This window comes from Salvelinus namaycush, chromosome 20 (genome assembly GCF_016432855.1).
Source record: "Salvelinus namaycush isolate Seneca chromosome 20, SaNama_1.0, whole genome shotgun sequence".
Lineage (NCBI taxonomy): Eukaryota > Metazoa > Chordata > Actinopteri > Salmoniformes > Salmonidae > Salvelinus > Salvelinus namaycush.
Genome location: NC_052326.1, coordinates 35,067,141 through 35,090,191, shown reverse-complemented (window position 1 = coordinate 35,090,191; position 23,051 = coordinate 35,067,141). Strand labels below are relative to the sequence as shown.

General features: G+C 41.3%; 3 protein-coding genes across 5 annotated transcripts; 1 reads left to right on the top strand and 2 right to left on the bottom strand.

The window, feature by feature from the left end:
- The first annotated feature begins 32 nt into the window (after positions 1–32).
- On the top strand, positions 33–18,745 carry LOC120065286 (tectonic-1-like). Of its 3 annotated transcripts, XM_039016160.1 has the most exons (14): positions 33–369; positions 1,682–1,799; positions 1,887–2,020; positions 2,967–3,118; positions 3,313–3,415; positions 5,441–5,553; positions 5,759–5,929; positions 6,277–6,402; positions 6,564–6,649; positions 7,009–7,146; positions 7,323–7,476; positions 7,845–7,913; positions 15,299–15,361; positions 17,739–18,745. In XM_039016160.1, the coding sequence occupies exons 1-14, from the start codon at positions 45–47 to the stop codon at positions 17,883–17,885; spliced, it is 1,899 nt and encodes a 632-aa protein (XP_038872088.1). In that variant the 5' UTR covers positions 33–44; the 3' UTR covers positions 17,886–18,745. The 3 variants fall into 3 exon arrangements, with proteins under 3 accessions (XP_038872088.1, XP_038872089.1, XP_038872087.1); XM_039016161.1 differs by lacking the exons at positions 15,299–15,361; positions 17,739–18,745 and adding an exon at positions 10,354–11,360 and having other exon boundaries at positions 7,845–7,934; XM_039016159.1 differs by lacking the exons at positions 15,299–15,361; positions 17,739–18,745 and adding an exon at positions 10,354–11,360 and having other exon boundaries at positions 7,845–7,976.
- LOC120065288 (voltage-gated hydrogen channel 1-like) lies at positions 10,709–13,933 on the bottom strand. The gene is made up of 6 exons (XM_039016163.1): positions 13,868–13,933; positions 12,602–12,824; positions 12,280–12,384; positions 11,931–12,162; positions 11,597–11,707; positions 10,709–11,447 (listed from the first exon to the last, which is right to left on the bottom strand). The coding sequence occupies exons 2-5, from the start codon at positions 12,776–12,778 to the stop codon at positions 11,646–11,648; spliced, it is 576 nt and encodes a 191-aa protein (XP_038872091.1). The 5' UTR covers positions 12,779–12,824; positions 13,868–13,933; the 3' UTR covers positions 10,709–11,447; positions 11,597–11,645.
- LOC120065287 (voltage-gated hydrogen channel 1-like) lies at positions 18,094–21,320 on the bottom strand. The gene is made up of 6 exons (XM_039016162.1): positions 21,255–21,320; positions 19,989–20,211; positions 19,667–19,771; positions 19,318–19,549; positions 18,982–19,094; positions 18,094–18,832 (listed from the first exon to the last, which is right to left on the bottom strand). Exons 2-6 carry the CDS (start codon positions 20,163–20,165, stop codon positions 18,776–18,778), a joined length of 684 nt encoding a protein of 227 aa, XP_038872090.1. The 5' UTR covers positions 20,166–20,211; positions 21,255–21,320; the 3' UTR covers positions 18,094–18,775.
- Between the last annotated feature and the right edge of the window lie 1,731 nt (positions 21,321–23,051).

The following is a 23,051-nucleotide window of genomic DNA, read 5'->3' as shown; positions in this document are numbered from 1 at the left end:
GGATCCCCTAAGCAACATAATGCTTCCAGAAATCAATAATAAAGATGGACGCCTTTGTTTGGGTGCTGATAACGTTATATACATGGCCATTTTTTGAGTTCAGTGTAGCACAAAACACGGACGATTTCAATTCTACTTTTGAACGCGCTAACGAATCAGTCATTGATTTGTTAGGTAAGCAGAATGTCACGGATTATGAGAATTCCACCGGTCTAGACGTTGAGATTGTTTCAACTGCCTCGAATGTGGTTAGCACAAGAGATGGGACTGGTTTTAGTACACCGTCAACCACAGAGTCCACGCCACCGTCCATGTCTCCTCAAGTACCTCTGCCGCTATCCGGCTCCCTGCCTCCCTCTGTCACGGATGGTAAGGATGGTTGATTGTCTCTCAATGTAACGTCTCCGCACCCAACTTTCTGTACTATGCTGCTCTACCAACCAAAAGAGCAGTAACTGCTCATAGAGTGAAACTGAAAAATGACTTAAAAGTTTTTTTTATTGTCCAACCAAATGAATTGTAGGCAGATCATTTGAGATGTGGTTATCTGTTGTCTTACGATGAGGTTATTTTTTAAATTAATATTGACCCCGACCTCTAACATGACATTTGTCCCTAGACGGCAGTTACTGCCTTCTTGCTTGGTACACCCACTGGAATACGTTTCCATGACGATTGTTTTTTACACAAACTTGTGTTAATATATTTATTTGTATGTGGCTGTCAGTGTCATATAGTTTGACACTTGTATCAACGAAGAACAATACCAAGGTCAACCGTAGACACAGCAGCACAACGCTCAGTGAAACCAAGGTAAAAGGCAGTAAGTAACTGACGTGTGTGATGGCAGTTACTGCCCTTTTCCTTGGTTTCACCTTAACTTTTTGCAGTTACTGCAAACATGACCCCCCATTTTCTCCAATACACAACACGATGGAGGCAGGATATTTGTCCACACGATAAAGCATGTATTTAATGTATGAAAAAAAGTGAATAACACATTTTGGACCAAATGCACAGTTACTGCTCTTTTGCTTGGTAGGGCAGTATGGCCTACACTACTTTAGACAGAATAACCCTTATCAGAGATATTTCAAGGAAATGTATTTGTTCGAAAGTATTTGAACAGGGCCATACATAAGGGTACATAGACATTGAATATAACATTTTCAGGCAATCTACATGTGATGTGGTTTGTGCATAGTCCAATAAAGCCCATAACATGGGTAAAGGGTGGGTAGGCCTATACCCCGTTCTGTTATAGCAAGCCTAACATAAGGTGGACTCCTATCTATCTATCTATCTATCTATCTATCTATCTATCTATCTATCTATCTATCTATCTATCTATCTGTACTATGGGTTACTATTATATTGATGTGGTCCCTTAGATGTAGGGTTTATCCCAAATGGCACCCTATTCCTTATACAGTCCACTACCCTATGGGCCCTGGTCAAAAGTAGTGCTCTATATTGGGAATAGGGTGCCATTTGGGATGCACATAGTCTTGGAAATTCCAGAACTGGGGCAACCGCACATTGGTTACATTGTGGTAGGCAACTCGTCTGTCTAGTGAGACTAACACACGCATAAGGATCAGGGAATTAGCCTAGGTGTAACCCATTAGGTGAGCTCTGTCTAGTGTGTCACTTCAGCTAAATTAGCATTCTTTATCCTCAGTTTCCAGAATTTGCCCGTGCGATCAATTAAAGGACCAGTGTGACCCCAACTGTTGCTGTGACCCAGATTGCAGACAAGAATTAGCTCTCTTCACCGGCTGTACAGTGAAAACAGTCCGGCAAGTCACTAGTACTCCTCTTTTCTTTTCTGATGACTTGGGGTTTGACATAATCAGTGTAATAATTGATCTATGTGTTCTTTCCAGTGGTGAGCCGAAGCTTTGCGGTCAGGACGTGGTCACCTACACTATTAGTGAAACTATAGATGGCTATGCTCAGGTGCAGAGGTCTGTCCAGCAGGAGGTTAACCTAGACGTCTTCTGCATACAGTCAACTAACTGTAAGTTTAATAGGCCTTGATATAATATAATCTAGGCTGTGGCTACGGATACAGAGCCTCGCCTCACCCCCGCCCGCCCTTCCGGAAACCTTTTTTTTTTTTTTTTAAGCTAAGGATCCGGATCACATTAGTTTTTCTAATGTAGCTGCTGCTCACTCCCTCTCCCTTCATGTTTCTCTATTTACTCACCCTCTTTTGAACCCTGATGATGTCTGCCTCATATTTCTGAACAGCTGAAATAAAAACCCTATGGCGATTTGAATGAACTTTCCAAAACATTTTATGAAGGCTACAACATTCTCTGTCTGTTGTAACGGATATTGCAGTTGCACAAGCAGGACGCAGTCCTTACATTTTCAGCGTTTTGTGTGATGATGAAGGCTAATCTTTATAGTTGCTGCCATATTGTAGTTCCTGAAAAAAGAACACTACTTGACTGCCTGTCTGCCTCCTGCGCAGCTTAGCCAATGTTTGCAATGATGATTAAAAAAATAACATTCAATTGCTAATTAGACTGGCTGTCTGTGTCTTTCTGCATTCCACCTCTAGGTAGCCAAACTTTCTAGGCAGCAAGTACGTTGGCAGTGGAGTGGGCACTCGGCTACGTAAAAAAAATAATGGATATGCGCAGAATTTGTAGTTTGGGCAAATTGGGATACTGAAACTCCATATCTGTAGCCACTCTGTACAATCCATGACCTGATTCTTATGCTCCCTCCACTCTAGTTCTTTAACGTCTTTGGTTTACTAGCAGTTTATTAATGTTAGTTGATCATTATCTGACATAAGTAGGGACATAAACACCTGTAATAACAAAGAACACACCTGTAATCACTCGAAGAATGTGAATGTGGCATTCTTGAATTTCAAACATCTAAAAGCATAATTGAGCTATGAGTCTATGATAAGGTGACAATTATCTATGTACTGTACATCTGTGTTGAAGATGAGGCAGGACTGTCCCTCGCCACACCTGAGGTTCCTACCGCAGGGAACTTTGATGGCCTCTACAAGCACTTTGTGCAGTTCTTGTTTGGTTCTGCCAATAATGGGGCCACAACGTCTACAGTGGAACCGCTAACTTCACCTGGATACCTGGTGAGACTCACCCCACACTGTTGACAATGTCCATCAAGAAGAATCAACAGTGTTTTTGTTGTGAGATTGTTTTCTGGTGATAGTACAAGATACTTAATAGTGCAATACTCTTGGGATCTACAATGAACAAAGTTTGACACTAGCTTCAGTTAGCGCCTTCACTCTCTTTCCAACTCTTTTTTTCCCCCCTTCAGTACGGAGATGTCATAGAAACGGAGGAAGAAAGCGGAGGAAGGGGGTTCTTCCGGTTGCCGGCCCCCTCTGTTACAGCCCACTGCTCTGACCTGAACCCTGCAGGTACCAGAGACTGTTCAGCTCCATGTACATCCACACTGTCAGTATTGGCCCCCTCCCAATTAGGTCCCTAGGTTTTCAAAGATCTGAAGGGGCTGAAGCAGTACTGTGATGGCTCTACTTACAGTTGAAGTCGGAAGTTTACATACACTTAGGTTGGAGTCATTAAAACTTGTTTTTCAACCACTCCACACATTTCTTGTTAACAAACTATAGTTAAGACATCTACTTTGTGCATGACACAAGTAATTTTTCTAACAATTGTTTACAGACAGATTATTTAACTTATAATTCACTGTATCACAATTCCAGTGGGTCAGAAGTTTACATACACTGAGTTGACTGTGCCTTTTAAAAAGCTTGGAAAATTCCAGAAAACGATGTCATGGCTTTAGAAGCTTCTTTAGAAGGCTAATTGACATAATTTGAGTCAATTGGAGGTGTACCTGTGGATGTATTTCAAAGCCTACCTTTAAACTCAGTGCCTCTTTGCTTGACATCATGCAAAAATCAAAAGAAATCAGCCAAGACCTCAGAAAAAAATTTGTAGACCTCCACAAGTCTGGTTCATCCTTGGGAGCAATTTCCAAATGCCTGAAGGTACCACGTTTATCTGTACAAACAATAGTATGCAAGTATAAAGACCATGGGACCACGCAGCCGTCATACCGCTCAGGAAGGAGACGCGTTCTGTCTCCTAGAGATGAACGTGCTTTGGTGCGAAAAGTGCAAATCAATCCCAGAACAACAGCAAAGGACCTTGTGAAGATGCAGGAGGAAACGGGTACAGAAGTATCTATATCCATAGTAAAACGAGTCTTATATCGACATAACTTGAAAGGCCGCTCGACAAGGAAGAAGCCACTGCTCCAAAACCGCCATAAACAAGCCAGACTACGGTTTGCAACCGCACATGGGGACCGTGTGCGCACACGGGGATCGTACTTTTTGGAGAAATGTCCTCTGGTCTGATGAAACAAAAATAGAACTGTTTGGCCATAATGACCATCGTTATGTTTGGAGGAAAAAGGGGGATGCTTGCAAGCCGAAGAACACCATCCCAACCGTGAAGCACGGGGGTGGCAGCATCATGTTGTGAGGGTGCTTTGCTGCAGGAGGGACGGGTGCACTTCACAAAATAGATGGCATCATGAGGTGGGGAAATTATGTGGATATATTGAAGCAACATCTCAAGACATCAGTCAGGAAGTTAAAGCTTGGTCACAAATGGGTCTTCCAAATGGACAATGACTCCAAGCATACTTCCAAAGTTGTGGTAAAATGGCTTCAGGACAACAAAGTCAAGGTATTGGAGTGGCCATCACAAAGCCCTGACCTCAATTCCATAGAAAATTTGTGCGCAGAACTGAAAAAGCGTGTGAGAGCAAAGAGGCCTACAAGCCTGACTCAGTTACACCAGCTCTGTCAGGAGGAATGGGCCAAAATTCACCCAACGTATTGTGGCAAGCTTGTGGAAGGCTAACCGAAACGTTTGACCCAAGTTAAACAATTGAGAGGCAATGCTACCAAATACTAATTGAGTGCATGTAAACTTCTGACCCACAGGAAATGTGATGAAAGAAATAAAAGCTGAAATAAATCATTCTTTCTACTATTATTCTGACATTTCACATTCTTAGTATCACCACTTTATTTTATCTGACCTAAGACAGGGAATTTTTACTCGGATTAAATGTCAGGAATTGTGAAACACATTTAAACTCAGTTTATGTAAGCTTCTGACTTCAAATGTATACACTGATACATTGAGCTTTTCACATTGCTTTCATCTATTTAGTCCTTTTCGATCTGGGAATTATAAAAGGGCTAGGGATCAACATGGAACCAGACCAGGGCTGAGTGTTCTCAGTGTTTGTGTGGAAGAGGAGGAGGATGTTTGAGGGGGAGGGGCCAGAGGCCAAAATTGAAGTGGGTCACAATGTAACCACACCACTTAAGTTTTGTCCTCATCCTTCACTTTAGCCTAAACCTCTCTCATCAAATTGTATTTGTGACATGCATTTTCAGCGTTCCTGAAGGAGCAGAGCAATAGATGCATGCGGAGCCTGGTCCTGGAGTGGGACTGTACCACCTTGCAGGCCCTGAACATGCACAGCTACACTGACCCCCGCCTCCTCTCTGTGAGTTGGTCTCGCCTTGATGTTCAGCTTTATGTTTTGGAAAGTGCAAAATGTAATGTTCTGTCAACTCCTACCCAAATAATGTTGTCGACTAGTCCTTTACTTGTAGTTGTGGCCAGCATAAATGAGAGAAAAACCACTCTGTAAAACCCCACCTGAAACCCCACCTGTATCTGAACAGACCAATTCCCTTTTTATTTCACAGAAGAAGAGTGAAGATATGCGATTTGTGGCTGTGGGGGTGACCTCCATTGTCCTGCAATCTTTGGAGGGGACTCAGACCCAGCTGAATATCACTGGTGACTTGAGCCTGGACCCGCTACTGTTGGACTCTGTGGCCCCTGACTCAGCAGTGTGCATCAATGTGGTGCTCCAGGTGAAGTCTAAAGCCTCACAAAGCAAGCTACACAGGATGGCCGCTCTGCCTACTTGCGTAAAAAAAAGAACATGCCAACGTGTGTAGCGAGGCAATTTGTAACCCCTCGCAATTACGCAGGAATGCTATTTTGTATTGATAAATGTGACAGATACCCTGTCTCATGGCCAAGGGAGGTGGTAGGTGGGAATGAGGTGGACCCAAATTTGTGGAAAAATAGTACTTTATTTTATTGCCGTTGCTTGATTGTAGGAAACATGGCATGACTTGAAGACTTGTCCTAATCATAAACATTCAGACTCATCACTAATGTCAAATTTTGACATTCTGTTTTCCTCTGCTGACAGGTTATTTACACGGTCACGTACAGTGAGGCTGGAGACATTGTGAATGTGAACGCGTCTTTGGTCCTTGGAGCCATCGACCGTAACATGGTCCCAATAGAGCAGGAGTTTCAAATTGAATTCGTCCAGGTGCCATATTTATATATATTTTTTAGCATTTTGCATAGTTCTATGCATAGAACTTTTGCATCAACCCAGAAAAGTGGTTTACTCTTAATGTAAACGAAAGCCAAAATCACTATCACTTTAGTCAGCAATACCTCTCTCCCCTTGATGTCTTCTGCTTGCAGAATGTTGACCAAGTGGCGTTCCACTCCAGTGGGAATCCTGGTTATGTTGTGGGGCTCCCTCTACTGGCTGGATCCAAAACAGCAGAATATCCTTTTTTGGAGTGGCCAGAGTGAGTTATAATTTCTCTTACATGGCATATTCTTCATGAGTTTTCACGTCATCAACTATCCATTTGTTCTGATCAAAGTGGCATGGGATCCCTTTGAAGAGCAGATGCTTCAGCTTTCTATGAGCTGTTGATTCACTAGTTCCTTGGTGTTCTTGAAATAACTCCCTATTTTTCTGTTTTTTTTTAAGAGATATGAATATGCACCCTATTACTGACTCAATATTGAAGAACCCATATTAAAACGTATATGAAACCTATAAGTTATATCTGAGTATTTCTCAAACTTGACGAGAGGCCAGACATAATGTATTTGTGTCCTTAACTGTCCTGCTCACTGGAATAGTTCACAGTGCTGATTCGAGGGGAGCTTTTACCCTCCTCCATGGCTCCAAACTGTCAGACTGTCTCAGAGGGCCCCATCACCGCTCCCCTGTCCTGTTCGGGGTCGACATGGTGTCAGGCTGCACGTTGAGGTGAGAGAGGAACACTGCTCTGTTCTACAGGACCTAAGGCCCAATCCCAAACAAATCCCTTGCCACTTTTTCTTGACCCTTGTCCCTCACCCCCTAATGTGAATGTCTTTGGTTGTCTGTAAGTAACTAAGGCATTGAGGTGAAGGAAATACTGTATTTCTCTTATCTATTTCTAGATTGGATGAGACTGCTAACTGCTCAGTGGTATCAGAAGTGGTTCTAGGAGTATTGAGGGGACAAAGCTTCCCCCAGTATGTGGCCTCTTTTGGGAATTCCCCACCTCAGAACCCAATGGACTGGGTGCCAATAAGGAACCAAACCAAACCTACGGTGAGAAGCTTTGGGCAAAGTATTTTCATTGCATGTTAGAAAATATTAATTTGAATGTTGTGATGTAGATGTTGCTGTCATAGCATATATTAAGGATACATAGACAACCATTACATTACAACCATTAAAAACATACTGCAACGATGACACAAAACAGTAGATGAAATTGATAAGACATTTGGATTGAATCTTGAAAGTTTGCAGAGAAGGGATGGTTGATTGAAGGACTTCCACCACCAACAGACATAGTTGGTTATGAGAAGTGCTTTTTCCGGTTTCTCAACAACCACAATGGTGTAAACAACAATGACTCCATATTGATGGTTGGTAACAGCCCTTATATGTTTCTATTCTTTTGGACTAAGCAGGAAGCTCAGAGTTGCAGCATTCCCCTGTCTCTTCACCTGGAAGTGCAATGGACCCAATATGGATCCCTGGTGAACCCGCAGGCTCAGATTGTCAGTGTCATTGAAGTGATTCACACCAATACCAGCAACCTGGTAAACCTTGAGTCATCTTAAACATTATGGGACTTTACTACTAAAAAGTATGCTCAATGGAGAATATCCATGAAAGTGCTTTTTAGTCCAGGACTAGGCTTAGTTTTTTTAACTGCTTTGGTACTATTTTCACAACTCTTAGTACAAAACTCCAAACTGGTCACACTTGTAAAGCAGCCAGTCTTTCATTCAAAACCTGTCGTTGTGCATTCATTTGGATTGTAAAAATCTCTCACCACACAACCATTGATTCAAAATATACACTACCATTCAAAAGTCTGGGGTCACTTAGAAATGTCCTTGTTTTTGAAAGAAAAGCAAAAAGAATTGTCCATTAAAATAACATAAAATTGATCAGAAATACAGTGTAGACGTTGTTGTAAATTACTATTGTAGCTGGAAATGGCTGATTGTTAATGGAAAATCTACATATTCATAGATATATATGCATACAGAGGCCCATTATCAGCAACCAGCACTCCTGTATTCCAATGGCACGTTGTGTTAGCTAATCCAAATGTATTATTTTAAAAGGCTAATTGATCATTAGAAAATTATTTTGCAATTATGTTAGCACAGCTGAAAACTGTTGTTCTGATTAAAGAAGCAATAAAACTGGCCTTCTTTAGACTAGTTGAGTATCTGGACCATCAGCATTTGTGGGTTCGATTACAGGCTCAAAATGTCCAGAAAAAAAACCTGTCAGTATATTCTTGTTCTGAGAAATGAAGGCTATTCCATGCAAGAAATTGCCAAGAAACTGAAGATCTCGTACAACGCTGTGTACTACTCCCTTCACAGAACAGCGCAAACTGTCTCTAACCAGAATAGAAAGAGGAGTGGGAGGCCTCGGTGCACAACTGAGCAAGAGGACAAGTACATTAGAGTGTCTAGCTTGAGAAACAGACGCCTCACAAGTCCTCAACTGGCAGCTTCATTAAATAGTACCCGCAAAACATCAGTCTCAACGTCAACAGTGAAAAGACGACTCCGGCTGGCCTTCTAGGCAGAGTTGCAAAGAAAAAGCCATTTCTCAGACTGGCCAATAAAAAGAAAGGATTAAGATGGGCAAAAGAACACAGACACTGAACAGAGGAAGATTGGAAAAAAGTGTTATGGACAGATGAATCTAAGTTTTAGGTGTTCGGATCACAAAGAACATTCGTGAGATGCAGAAAAAATTAAAAGATGCTGGAGGAGTGCTTGACACCATCTGTCAAGCATGGTGGAGACAATGTGATGGTCTGGGGGTGCTTTGGTGGTGGTAAAGTGGGAGATTTGTACAGGGTAAAAGGGATCTTGAAAAAGGAATGATATCACTCCATTTTGCAACGCCATGCCATACCCTGTGGACGGCACTTAATTGGAGCCAATTTCCTCCTACAACAGGACAATGACCCAAAGCACAGCTCCAAACAATGGAAGAACTATTTAGGGAAGAAGCAGTCAGCTGGTATTCTGTCTATAATGGAGTGGCCAGCACAGTCACCGGATCTCAACCCTATTGAGCTGTTGTGGGAGCAGCTTGACCGTATGGTACGTGAGAAGTGCCCCATCAAGCCAATCAATCTTGTGGGAGGTGCTTCAAGAAGCATGGGGTGAAATCTCTTCAGATTACCTCAACAAATTGATACCAAAGGTCTGCAAGGCTGTAATTGCTGCAAGTTGAGGATTTTTTGACGACAGCAAAGTTTGAAAGACACAATTATTATCTGAATTAAAAATCATTATTTATAACCTTGTCAACGTCTTGACTATATTTCCTATTCATTTTGCAACTAATTTCATGTATGTTTTCATGGAAAACAAGGACTTTTCTAAGTGACCCCAAACTTTTGAACGGTAGTGTATATTACTCAAATAACTTGTAAAATGATCTTGCAGCAGTGTAAAGTATAACAAGCATACACATTCAGAAAATATTGAGACACGGATTTGACGAAACCAATGTAATATTGATTGAATAGTGCTCTTTTTATAGAAGCATTTGTCACAAAGTGCTGAACAAAAATTTAACTTGATCAGCTTGTATTTGTACAACAGCAACCAGAGCACCCATCGTGGCTACACTGATAAGTGTCTCACTTACTAAGTCGCTCTGGAGAATAGTGTCTGTTAAATGACCAAAATGTAAATCTAATACATGTAGTCCACTTACCAAGATCATTATATGCCCTGTAATGGAACAACAGACTTTCCTTAGAAATTGTAGGCTACTGTTCGATTCCCTTTATTCAAAAGTAACTTAATTTATGCATCTTAAACATATTGCGAAGTGATGGAACAATAGAGTTCCTCTTCCAGACCTCTGGTCAATGCTATGACACCTTTATTTAACACCCTACTTATGTTTTATTGCCATTTTTCTTTTCCTCAGGCGTTACTCTCTGGAGGCAGTCGTGTCATGTCTGTCACCAGCTCTGTGACCTTCATACCTGTGTCTGCAGCCGCCCGGCCGGGCTTCAAGGCCTCGCCCACTATCGACGCCAAGCTGCCTTACGACTTCTTCTTCCCTTTTGTTTGAACGACTGACAGACGGAAGAGTGGGAAGGTGTTGCACACACAAACAAGAAACCGCAACTATGTTTTAATATCCTCACCAGCATACCACTTAGAATGCATGGCCAATACATTGCTTCATTCTTAATCATATGCTAGTGTGGATATTGATGTTGCCTCTTTAGAGTCCCCTGGTACGCTGACCAAAATGTAGAGCAAAAAATATGATGTTCTCTGATGCTACTCAGCTGCTGTTAGCAACAACCTTTTATTTATTTGTACATACTGTAGTTTAGATCAAATGAGAGAGTATTAAAAAAAATCAATAAAGCAACATTTAATAATACTTTCACAGTGATTCATACTTGTATTGTCTTTGCATAGCAAGCAATGGGTATTCAGAAAAACAGCAAGATGCAACAAATTCATTACAGGATCTTATGTACAAAATATTAGCTGTCAATTCATTGCTTAGCTGAATAAAGGCATAGCACATATATATATATCAAATAAGACGTATGCTCATTGCATTGTGAGATACTGGCATATGAAGTCTGATCAGCTTTTATAATCTGCTTAAATATGCAGATAATGGTTGGAAGGTTGACCTAATCATGTGGAATCTATCTAGCCTAAGTGCCAGTCTTTGTGCTATATTACCAACTCCTTGTCATTCATTGTCATGCCAAATGTTTGGTTTGACAATGATAGCAATTGAGTTGGCAAGAGTACAAACAGATTTGGGACCAGGCTAGTATCTATCTGGGCAGTGTAAGCTCCTCTCATGGTGGAATTACTGACACAAATGGTGTATGGATGGTCAACACTTTTCAGAATATGCCCTTGTTTATTGATCAATTCCAATAAAACTTTAGAAGTGGATAATGAAAATGGCATCTTGTTCCTCTTCCTGCATCAGTACTCAATGTCATGCTGTCGCAGGAGAGCCCGCAGTTTACTGTTCTCTTGTTCCTAAAAAGGTGAAGAGATTGAAGGGTGTGTTGAAAAAGGGTCTATTGACTGACTGTAAGACACTGTATAAGAGTGTACTAAATTACCAAAATGTAAATGTCTTTAAACTTGTCTTGGGGGTTTGGGTTCCCGGGGGCTGGCCAACTCACCGCCTTGCCGCTGCGCTCTTGTAGCTCGCTAACTTGCTGGACCAGTTGATCATTGCTCCTTCAGTTTGTGAACTTTGTGATCGGCCCTTGCCTTCACAGACACCAGGATACCTGAGTGGTGGGAGAAAACATGACATGTTGGACACAAACCCATTTTACAACATTGGAGACCTAGCTAGCTGTGTGACATAAAGGTTGTGTTCATTAGGGCATGCATTGGATGAAGCTTTAAAATGTGTGTTTATTGGACATATCCAGGGAGTCCCTCCCTGTTTCAGTCCATTTTCTTCCCTTTGATGCTTAATGAACGTGAACAAAGTACGAAATCTCTCACCGTTGACTATCCTGGCCACCCTCCAGAGCCTGAGGAGGATCAGGAGGCCCGTGCCGTCGAAGGCATCTTCACTGGCGATATACACAATGTCCAAGATGAAGGACACAATCACTATCAGCCCGTCAAATACCTCAAACTTGTGATGGAAGAACTCCAGCTGGTAAGCAAAGAGCTTCCCAGCCAGCTCCACCATGAAGAAGGTGAGAAGAGCCAGACTCAGGTAGTGGAACACCTGGTGAAGAGGGAAAGGACAGAAGAGTTGTAGGAAGTTTGGGGTCACAGATTTTTTGGGGCTGTGTAGTGTTGTTGTCCCCAGGACCGACTTTGGGAAACACCACTCTAGACTCACCTGAGGGGCAATGTGTCCATGCTCCAAATTGATGATTGTTAGGTCAATCAGTAGCTCGACCAGCACAAAGATGGCATCCAGGACGACCAGGCACACCACAACTATCTAAACCAGAGGCAAACACTCATCAGACAAGACCAACCTGTCAAGCATATGTGAGAATTTACTGTCTCATATTTGCGGCCTAGACTGAAAAACACACACACACACACATACGTAAGTTCCCCATCCACAGTTGACATTTGATTTGAGCAAAGGTAACATTTACTAGCTGTGTTTGATTGATAGTATGAGCATTGCCTACTCCACTCATATTCCATACCTGGAATTTGTCGGAGCTGTAGAGCATCTTCAGGGAGTCTCTGAAGGAGAGTTCCCCCTGGGGCATCTGTCCTGTGGCTGGTCCCAGCTCCTCACTAGCTTCATGTAGCTTCTCATCCTGCCACTGGGCTGTGTGGTCGTCACCCACCGTGGTGAAATGCCTCAGGTACTTGGACATGGTGATGCAGGGGGATGGGGTGGCCCACCAAAAAGAGACAGTTTTCCTGCAAGGGCATTTGGAAATTAGAGGTTAAAAGTTTAACTGAATGTAATTTAAAAACCTCAAGTCTTTGGGGGGAGGGCTTCTGTGGTGGAGGTGTCTCCCTGTTGCAACTTGTAATTAAACTGGATTGATTTTCATTGACCTTATCAATGACTGCTCTCCTTTTTGTTCACCTGGAAATTACTATTACAACATCGATGTACTGTATTCAAACATAATTCTCTCTCTACTAAGCTAGCATATGGAATTGTTTTAAGATCATCATGATCATTTTGAATTTTCTAAGACCCCTGTAGGTATAAAATAAATTGCAAAACAGACAGTCCAAAAATAAATCCTAAGGTTTTGAAGTGTCTGAACTATATCTAGGAGAAATAAGAAATCTCAGGAAATATTTTAGTTTTTTGGGCACATATTTAACCCCTTTTTTCTGTTGGCACAAAACTACCTCCCATAAAAAATGTTTACCGGTACCGGATTACCTTCAGACGAGCCCTGTGACATTTGTGGGGCTCATTGAACAAAACGGAGATCACCATCGTGTTCGTGGGATCTTCATCTTTCCATAGAGTGGTCATATTAGATGGCCAAACCTCATGGTTTGACAAACGCAGCTGTAGCTCAGCGATCTTCAGTTGCGGAAGGCGACATAGGCGGATGCGGTGGATTGCCAATGAAAAAACAGATCTCTAGCTTAAACTGATGGATTTTGGTGGGAATTGTCTTTATTATGGTACTTAGATTGAGGCACAGGTGTGTCAATAGACTCTTAAGGATGTTTATGCTAAAACTTTCAAATGTCACAAGTTTGTCTGAGGTACAATAACACAATAGAACTATATTGTTTACTGTTTATCCAAAGCTTTCCACTAATTTCCTAACATGGACATTGTTAGTATAACCAATTTACTAGCATTAACATGAGGTTCATATTTTTACCAGCTGTATTTCTGCAAACACACATTGAGTAGTCTCTGGAATAAATATTTTATAAACCATCATATTGTCATATACACAAACAATAGGCAACCTATTGTAACTTACCTGCCTTCTTAAAGTCTATGAACGACTGCTCAACAGTCAGGATGAATTGGCACTTATGTGTTTCCCAGCTGTGTATTATACAATATTGGTATACTTCTCCTTTTAAACATTGCAGAACCATGCAAGATGTTAACAAACCAAACCCTCTTTCTCAAGATGCAAGTTAACTGCGTGGGCAGCCCATGTTGAATTTCCCCCAAAAAATCTAGACCAATATAGTTTATCATAATAGATATTTTATTGTTTTATAAAAAAGAATAAACATCTTCTGCCTTGCAAGTGCCTGATATAATTGATTTTGTAGCCAATAAGCTTTAATAACTTTAGTGATCATGGTCAACAAATGGTTTTAACAATAACGTGTGTAAAATACACTGAACAAAAATCTAAATGCAACATGTTAACTGCTGGTACCATGCTTCATGAGCTGAAATAAAATATTTGTTTACATCCCTGTTAGAGAGCATTTCTCCTTTGCCAAGATAATCCATCCACCTGACAGGTGTGGCATATCAAGAAGCTGATTCAACAGCATGGTTATTACACAGCTGCACCTTGTGCCGGAGACTATAAAAGGCCAATCTAAAATGTGCAGTTGTCACACAACACAATGCCACAGATGTCTCAAGTTTTGAGGGAGGAATGTCCACCAGACATGCAGGAATGTCCACCAGAGCTATTGCCATAAGCTGCCTCCAATGTCGTTTTAGAGAATTTGGCAGTACGTCCAACTGGCCTCTCAATCTCAGACCACATATATGGCGTCATGTGGGCGAGCGGTTTGCTGATGTCAACGTTGTGAACAGACTGCCCCATGGTGGCGATGGGGTTATGGTATGGGCAGGCGTAAGCTACGGACAACGATCACAATTGCATTTTATCGATAGCAATTTGAATGCACAGAGATACCGTGACGAGATCCTGAGGCCTATTGTTGTGCCATTCATCCGCCTCCGTCACCTCATCTTTTAGCACGATAATGCACGACCCCAATTGGCAAGGATCTGTAGAAAATTCCTGGAAGCGGAAAATATGGTCTGCATACTCATTAGACATGTCACCAATTGAGCATGTTTGGGATGCTTTGGAGCGACGGCGTGTTCTAGTTCCCGCCAATATCAAGCAACTTCGCACAGACATTGAAGAGGAGTGGGACAACATTCCACAGGCCAGAATCAACAGCCTGATCAACTCTATGCAAAGGAGATGTGTCGAGTTGCATTAGGCAAATGGTGGTCACACCAGCTACTGACTGGTTTTCTGATCCACGCCCCTTCCTTTTTAAGGTATCTGTGACCGATGCATATCTGTATTCCCAGTTATGTGAAATCCATAGATTATGGCCTAATTTATTTATTTCAATTGACATTTCCTACTATGACCTCTTCACCTCTTCACCTGGAAGTGCAATGGACCCAATATGGATCCCTGGTGAACCCGCAGGCTCAGATTGTCAGTGTCATTGAAGTGATTCACACCAATACCAGCAACCTGGTAAACCTTGAGTCATCTTAAACATTATGGGACTTTACTACTAAAAAGTATGCTCAATGGAGAATATCCATGAAAGTGCTTTTTAGTCCAGGACTAGGCTTAGTTTTTTTAACTGCTTTGGTACTATTTTCACAACTCTTAGTACAAAACTCCAAACTGGTCACACTTGTAAAGCAGCCAGTCTTTCATTCAAAACCTGTCGTTGTGCATTCATTTGGATTGTAAAAATCTCTCACCACACAACCATTGATTCAAAATATACACTACCATTCAAAAGTCTGGGGTCACTTAGAAATGTCCTTGTTTTTGAAAGAAAAGCAAAAAGAATTGTCCATTAAAATAACATAAAATTGATCAGAAATACAGTGTAGACGTTGTTGTAAATTACTATTGTAGCTGGAAATGGCTGATTGTTAATGGAAAATCTACATATTCATAGATATATATGCATACAGAGGCCCATTATCAGCAACCAGCACTCCTGTATTCCAATGGCACGTTGTGTTAGCTAATCCAAATGTATTATTTTAAAAGGCTAATTGATCATTAGAAAATTATTTTGCAATTATGTTAGCACAGCTGAAAACTGTTGTTCTGATTAAAGAAGCAATAAAACTGGCCTTCTTTAGACTAGTTGAGTATCTGGACCATCAGCATTTGTGGGTTCGATTACAGGCTCAAAATGTCCAGAAAAAAAACCTGTCAGTATATTCTTGTTCTGAGAAATGAAGGCTATTCCATGCAAGAAATTGCCAAGAAACTGAAGATCTCGTACAACGCTGTGTACTACTCCCTTCACAGAACAGCGCAAACTGTCTCTAACCAGAATAGAAAGAGGAGTGGGAGGCCTCGGTGCACAACTGAGCAAGAGGACAAGTACATTAGAGTGTCTAGCTTGAGAAACAGACGCCTCACAAGTCCTCAACTGGCAGCTTCATTAAATAGTACCCGCAAAACATCAGTCTCAACGTCAACAGTGAAAAGACGACTCCGGCTGGCCTTCTAGGCAGAGTTGCAAAGAAAAAGCCATTTCTCAGACTGGCCAATAAAAAGAAAGGATTAAGATGGGCAAAAGAACACAGACACTGAACAGAGGAAGATTGGAAAAAAGTGTTATGGACAGATGAATCTAAGTTTTAGGTGTTCGGATCACAAAGAACATTCGTGAGATGCAGAAAAAATTAAAAGATGCTGGAGGAGTGCTTGACACCATCTGTCAAGCATGGTGGAGACAATGTGATGGTCTGGGGGTGCTTTGGTGGTGGTAAAGTGGGAGATTTGTACAGGGTAAAAGGGATCTTGAAAAAGGAATGATATCACTCCATTTTGCAACGCCATGCCATACCCTGTGGACGGCACTTAATTGGAGCCAATTTCCTCCTACAACAGGACAATGACCCAAAGCACAGCTCCAAACTATGGAAGAACTATTTAGGGAAGAAGCAGTCAGCTGGTATTCTGTCTATAATGGAGTGGCCAGCACAGTCACCGGATCTCAACCCTATTGAGCTGTTGTGGGAGCAGCTTGACCGTATGGTACGTGAGAAGTGCCCCATCAAGCCAATCAATCTTGTGGGAGGTGCTTCAAGAAGCATGGGGTGAAATCTCTTCAGATTACCTCAACAAATTGATACCAAAGGTCTGCAAGGCTGTAATTGCTGCAAGTTGAGGATTTTTTGACGAAAGCAAAGTTTGAAAGACACAATTATTATCTGAATTAAAAATCATTATTTATAACCTTGTCAACGTCTTGACTATATTTCCTATTCATTTTGCAACTAATTTCATGTATGTTTTCATGGAAAACAAGGACTTTTCTAAGTGACCCCAAACTTTTGAACGGTAGTGTATATTACTCAAATAACTTGTAAAATGATCTTGCAGCAGTGTAAAGTATAACAAGCATACACATTCAGAAAATATTGAGACACGGATTTGACGAAACCAATGTAATATTGATTGAATAGTGCTCTTTTTATAGAAGCATTTGTCACAAAGTGCTGAACAAAAATTTAACTTGATCAGCTTGTATTTGTACAACAGCAACCAGAGCACCCATCGTGGCTACACTGATAAGTGTCTCACTTACTAAGTCGCTCTGGAGAATAGTGTCTGTTAAATGACCAAAATGTAAATCTAATACATGTAGTCCACTTACCAAGATCATTATATGCCCTGTAATGGAACAACAGACTTTCCTTAGAAATTGTAGGCTACTGTTCGATTCCCTTTATTCAAAAGTAACTTAATTTATGCATCTTAAACATATTGCGAAGTGATGGAACAATAGAGTTCCTCTTCCAGACCTCTGGTCAATGCTATGACACCTTTATTTAACACCCTACTTATGTTTTATTGCCATTTTTCTTTTCCTCAGGCGTTACTCTCTGGAGGCAGTCGTGTCATGTCTGTCACCAGCTCTGTGACCTTCATACCTGTGTCTGCAGCCGCCCGGCCGGGCTTCAAGGCCTCGCCCACTATCGACGCCAAGCTGCCTTACGACTTCTTCTTCCCTTTTGTTTGAACGACTGACAGACGGAAGAGTGGGAAGGTGTTGCACACACAAACAAGAAACCGCAACTATGTTTTAATATCCTCACCAGCATACCACTTAGAATGCATGGCCAATACATTGCTTCATTCTTAATCATATGCTAGTGTGGATATTGATGTTGCCTCTTTAGAGTCCCCTGGTACGCTGACCAAAATGTAGAGCAAAAAATATGATGTTCTCTGATGCTACTCAGCTGCTGTTAGCAACAACCTTTTATTTATTTGTACATACTGTAGTTTAGATCAAATGAGAGAGTATTAAAAAAAATCAATAAAGCAACATTTAATAATACTTTCACAGTGATTCATACTTGTATTGTCTTTGCATAGCAAGCAATGGGTATTCAGAAAAACAGCAAGATGCAACAAATTCATTACAGGATCTTATGTACAAAATATTAGCTGTCAATTCATTGCTTAGCTGAATAAAGGCATAGCACATATATATATATCAAATAAGACGTATGCTCATTGCATTGTGAGATACTGGCATATGAAGTCTGATCAGCTTTTATAATCTGCTTAAATATGCAGATAATGGTTGGAAGGTTGACCTAATCATGTGGAATCTATCTAGCCTAAGTGCCAGTCTTTGTGCTATATTACCAACTCCTTGTCATTCATTGTCATGCCAAATGTTTGGTTTGACAATGATAGCAATTGAGTTGGCAAGAGTACAAACAGATTTGGGACCAGGCTAGTATCTATCTGGGCAGTGTAAGCTCCTCTCATGGTGGAATTACTGACACAAATGGTGTATGGATGGTCAACACTTTTCAGAATATGCCCTTGTTTATTGATCAATTCCAATAAAACTTTAGAAGTGGATAATGAAAATGGCATCTTGTTCCTCTTCCTGCATCAGTACTCAATGTCATGCTGTCGCAGGAGAGCCCGCAGTTTACTGTTCTCTTGTTCCTAAAAAGGTGAAGAGATTGAAGGGTGTGTTGAAAAAGGGTCTATTGACTGACTGTAAGACACTGTATAAGAGTGTACTAAATTACCAAAATGTAAATGTCTTTAAACTTGTCTTGGGGGTTTGGGTTCCCGGGGGCTGGCCAACTCACCGCCTTGCCGCTGCGCTCTTGTAGCTCGCTAACTTGCTGGACCAGTTGATCATTGCTCTCCTTCAGTTTGTGAACTTTGTGATCGGCCCTTGCCTTCACAGACACCAGGATACCTGAGTGGTGGGAGAAAACATGACATGTTGGACACAAACCCATTTTACAACATTGGAGACCTAGCTAGCTGTGTGACATAAAGGTTGTGTTCATTAGGGCATGCATTGGATGAAGCTTTAAAATGTGTGTTTATTGGACATATCCAGGGAGTCCCTCCCTGTTTCAGTCCATTTTCTTCCCTTTGATGCTTAATGAACGTGAACAAAGTACGAAATCTCTCACCGTTGACTATCCTGGCCACCCTCCAGAGCCTGAGGAGGATCAGGAGGCCCGTGCCGTCGAAGGCATCTTCACTGGCGATATACACAATGTCCAAGATGAAGGACACAATCACTATCAGCCCGTCAAATACCTCAAACTTGTGATGGAAGAACTCCAGCTGGTAAGCAAAGAGCTTCCCAGCCAGCTCCACCATGAAGAAGGTGAGAAGAGCCAGACTCAGGTAGTGGAACACCTGGTGAAGAGGGAAAGGACAGAAGAGTTGTAGGAAGTTTGGGGTCACAGATTTTTTGGGGCTGTGTAGTGTTGTTGTCCCCAGGACCGACTTTGGGAAACACCACTCTAGACTCACCTGAGGGGCAATGTGTCCATGCTCCAAATTGATGATTGTTAGGTCAATCAGTAGCTCGACCAGCACAAAGATGGCATCCAGGACGACCAGGCACACCACAACTATCTAAACCAGAGGCAAACACTCATCAGACAAGACCAACCTGTCAAGCATATGTGAGAATTTACTGTCTCATATTTGCGGCCTAGACTGAAAAACACACACACACACACATACGTAAGTTCCCCATCCACAGTTGACATTTGATTTGAGCAAAGGTAACATTTACTAGCTGTGTTTGATTGATAGTATGAGCATTGCCTACTCCACTCATATTCCATACCTGGAATTTGTCGGAGCTGTAGAGCATCTTCAGGGAGTCTCTGAAGGAGAGTTCCCCCTGGGGCATCTGTCCTGTGGCTGGTCCCAGCTCCTCACTAGCTTCATGTAGCTTCTCATCCTGCCACTGGGCTGTGTGGTCGTCACCCACCGTGGTGAAATGCCTCAGGTACTTGGACATGGTGATGCAGGGGGATGGGGTGGCCCACCAAAAAGAGACAGTTTTCCTGCAAGGGCATTTGGAAATTAGAGGTTAAAAGTTTAACTGAATGTAATTTAAAAACCTCAAGTCTTTGGGGGGAGGGCTTCTGTGGTGGAGGTGTCTCCCTGTTGCAACTTGTAATTAAACTGGATTGATTTTCATTGACCTTATCAATGACTGCTCTCCTTTTTGTTCACCTGGAAATTACTATTACAACATCGATGTACTGTATTCAAACATAATTCTCTCTCTACTAAGCTAGCATATGGAATTGTTTTAAGATCATCATGATCATTTTGAATTTTCTAAGACCCCTGTAGGTATAAAATAAATTGCAAAACAGACAGTCCAAAAATAAATCCTAAGGTTTTGAAGTGTCTGAACTATATCTAGGAGAAATAAGAAATCTCAGGAAATATTTTAGTTTTTTGGGCACATATTTAACCCCTTTTTTCTGTTGGCACAAAACTACCTCCCATAAAAAATGTTTACCGGTACCGGATTACCTTCAGACGAGCCCTGTGACATTTGTGGGGCTCATTGAACAAAACGGAGATCACCATCGTGTTCGTGGGATCTTCATCTTTCCATAGAGTGGTCATATTAGATGGCCAAACCTCATGGTTTGACAAACGCAGCTGTAGCTCAGCGATCTTCAGTTGCGGAAGGCGACATAGGCGGATGCGGTGGATTGCCAATGAAAAAACAGATCTCTAGCTTAAACTGATGGATTTTGGTGGGAATTGTCTTTATTATGGTACTTAGATTGAGGCACAGGTGTGTCAATAGACTCTTAAGGATGTTTATGCTAAAACTTTCAAATGTCACAAGTTTGTCTGAGGTACAATAACACAATAGAACTATATTGTTTACTGTTTATCCAAAGCTTTCCACTAATTTCCTAACATGGACATTGTTAGTATAACCAATTTACTAGCATTAACATGAGGTTCATATTTTTACCAGCTGTATTTCTGCAAACACACATTGAGTAGTCTCTGGAATAAATATTTTATAAACCATCATATTGTCATATACACAAACAATAGGCAACCTATTGTAACTTACCTGCCTTCTTAAAGTCTATGAACGACTGCTCAACAGTCAGGATGAATTGGCACTTATGTGTTTCCCAGCTGTGTATTATACAATATTGGTATACTTCTCCTTTTAAACATTGCAGAACCATGCAAGATGTTAACAAACCAAACCCTCTTTCTCAAGATGCAAGTTAACTGCGTGGGCAGCCCATGTTGAATTTCCCCCCAAAAATCTAGACCAATATAGTTTATCATAATAGATATTTTATTGTTTTATAAAAAAGAATAAACATCTTCTGCCTTGCAAGTGCCTGATATAATTGATTTTGTAGCCAATAAGCTTTAATAACTTTAGTGATCATGGTCAACAAATGGTTTTAACAATAACGTGTGTAAAATACACTGAACAAAAATCTAAATGCAACATGTTAACTGCTGGTACCATGCTTCATGAGCTGAAATAAAATATTTGTTTACATCCCTGTTAGAGAGCATTTCTCCTTTGCCAAGATAATCCATCCACCTGACAGGTGTGGCATATCAAGAAGCTGATTCAACAGCATGGTTATTACACAGCTGCACCTTGTGCCGGAGACTATAAAAGGCCAATCTAAAATGTGCAGTTGTCACACAACACAATGCCACAGATGTCTCAAGTTTTGAGGGAGGAATGTCCACCAGACATGCAGGAATGTCCACCAGAGCTATTGCCATAAGCTGCCTCCAACGTCGTTTTAGAGAATTTGGCAGTACGTCCAACTGGCCTCTCAATCTCAGACCACATATATGGCGTCATGTGGGCGAGCGGTTTGCTGATGTCAACGTTGTGAACAGACTGCCCCATGGTGGCGATGGGGTTATGGTATGGGCAGGCGTAAGCTACGGACAACGATCACAATTGCATTTTATCGATAGCAATTTGAATGCACAGAGATACCGTGACGAGATCCTGAGGCCTATTGTTGTGCCATTCATCCGCCTCCGTCACCTCATCTTTTAGCACGATAATGCACGACCCCAATTGGCAAGGATCTGTAGAAAATTCCTGGAAGCGGAAAATATGGTCTGCATACTCATTAGACATGTCACCAATTGAGCATGTTTGGGATGCTTTGGAGCGACGGCGTGTTCTAGTTCCCGCCAATATCAAGCAACTTCGCACAGACATTGAAGAGGAGTGGGACAACATTCCACAGGCCAGAATCAACAGCCTGATCAACTCTATGCAAAGGAGATGTGTCGAGTTGCATTAGGCAAATGGTGGTCACACCAGCTACTGACTGGTTTTCTGATCCACGCCCCTTCCTTTTTAAGGTATCTGTGACCGATGCATATCTGTATTCCCAGTTATGTGAAATCCATAGATTATGGCCTAATTTATTTATTTCAATTGACATTTCCTACTATGAACTGTCACTCAGTCAAGTCTTTGGAATTGCTGCATGTTGCGTTTATATTTTTGTTCAGTATAGTAGTTTCTTGAGTGTACTTTAAAAAAGGCTGAGATTTACTTCAAAGTGCATTCATCCTATTGCTTAAAAAATTACACCTATCAAGTTATTTCACATTTTCACAAGTGTCTAGTGAGCAGTGTTAGGGAAGCTACTCTGAAACTATAGTTTACCAAGCTACCAATTACTTTACACTGTAATAAGTTATACTACGCTAAAGCTACCCACAAGAAAAAGTATAGTTTACTGAACTAAAGTTACTTTGAAAAGGTAGTTCACAACATCCAAACTACTTAGGATAATTTTTCACTATCTAAATTTGAAATATCAATAGACTACAAATTGCAGGTCAGGTCAGTTTGGAGTTAGAAGTT

Bases quoted from the DNA above. Each gene is read 5' to 3' on its own strand.
- LOC120065286 (XM_039016160.1), top strand. From the start codon at position 45: ATGGACGCCTTTGTTTGGGTGCTGATAACGTTATATACATGGCCATTT. The intron at 3,119-3,312 runs GTGAGACTCACC...TCCCCCCTTCAG, and splicing joins TAACTTCACCTGGATACCTG to TACGGAGATGTCATAGAAAC. The intron at 7,477-7,844 runs GTGAGAAGCTTT...TGGACTAAGCAG, and splicing joins GGAACCAAACCAAACCTACG to GAAGCTCAGAGTTGCAGCAT.
- LOC120065287 (XM_039016162.1), bottom strand. From the start codon at position 20,165: ATGTCCAAGTACCTGAGGCATTTCACCACGGTGGGTGACGACCACACA. The intron at 19,772-19,988 runs GTATGGAATATG...CCTCTGGTTTAG, and splicing joins ACAGCTCCGACAAATTCCAG to ATAGTTGTGGTGTGCCTGGT. The intron at 18,833-18,981 runs GTGAGTTGGCCA...TCACCTTTTTAG, and splicing joins AAGAGCGCAGCGGCAAGGCG to GAACAAGAGAACAGTAAACT.
- LOC120065288 (XM_039016163.1), bottom strand. From the start codon at position 12,778: ATGTCCAAGTACCTGAGGCATTTCACCACGGTGGGTGACGACCACACA. The intron at 12,163-12,279 runs GTGAGTCTAGAG...CCTCTTCACCAG, and splicing joins ATGGACACATTGCCCCTCAG to GTGTTCCACTACCTGAGTCT. The intron at 11,708-11,930 runs GTGAGAGATTTC...CCCACCACTCAG, and splicing joins GGTGGCCAGGATAGTCAACG to GTATCCTGGTGTCTGTGAAG.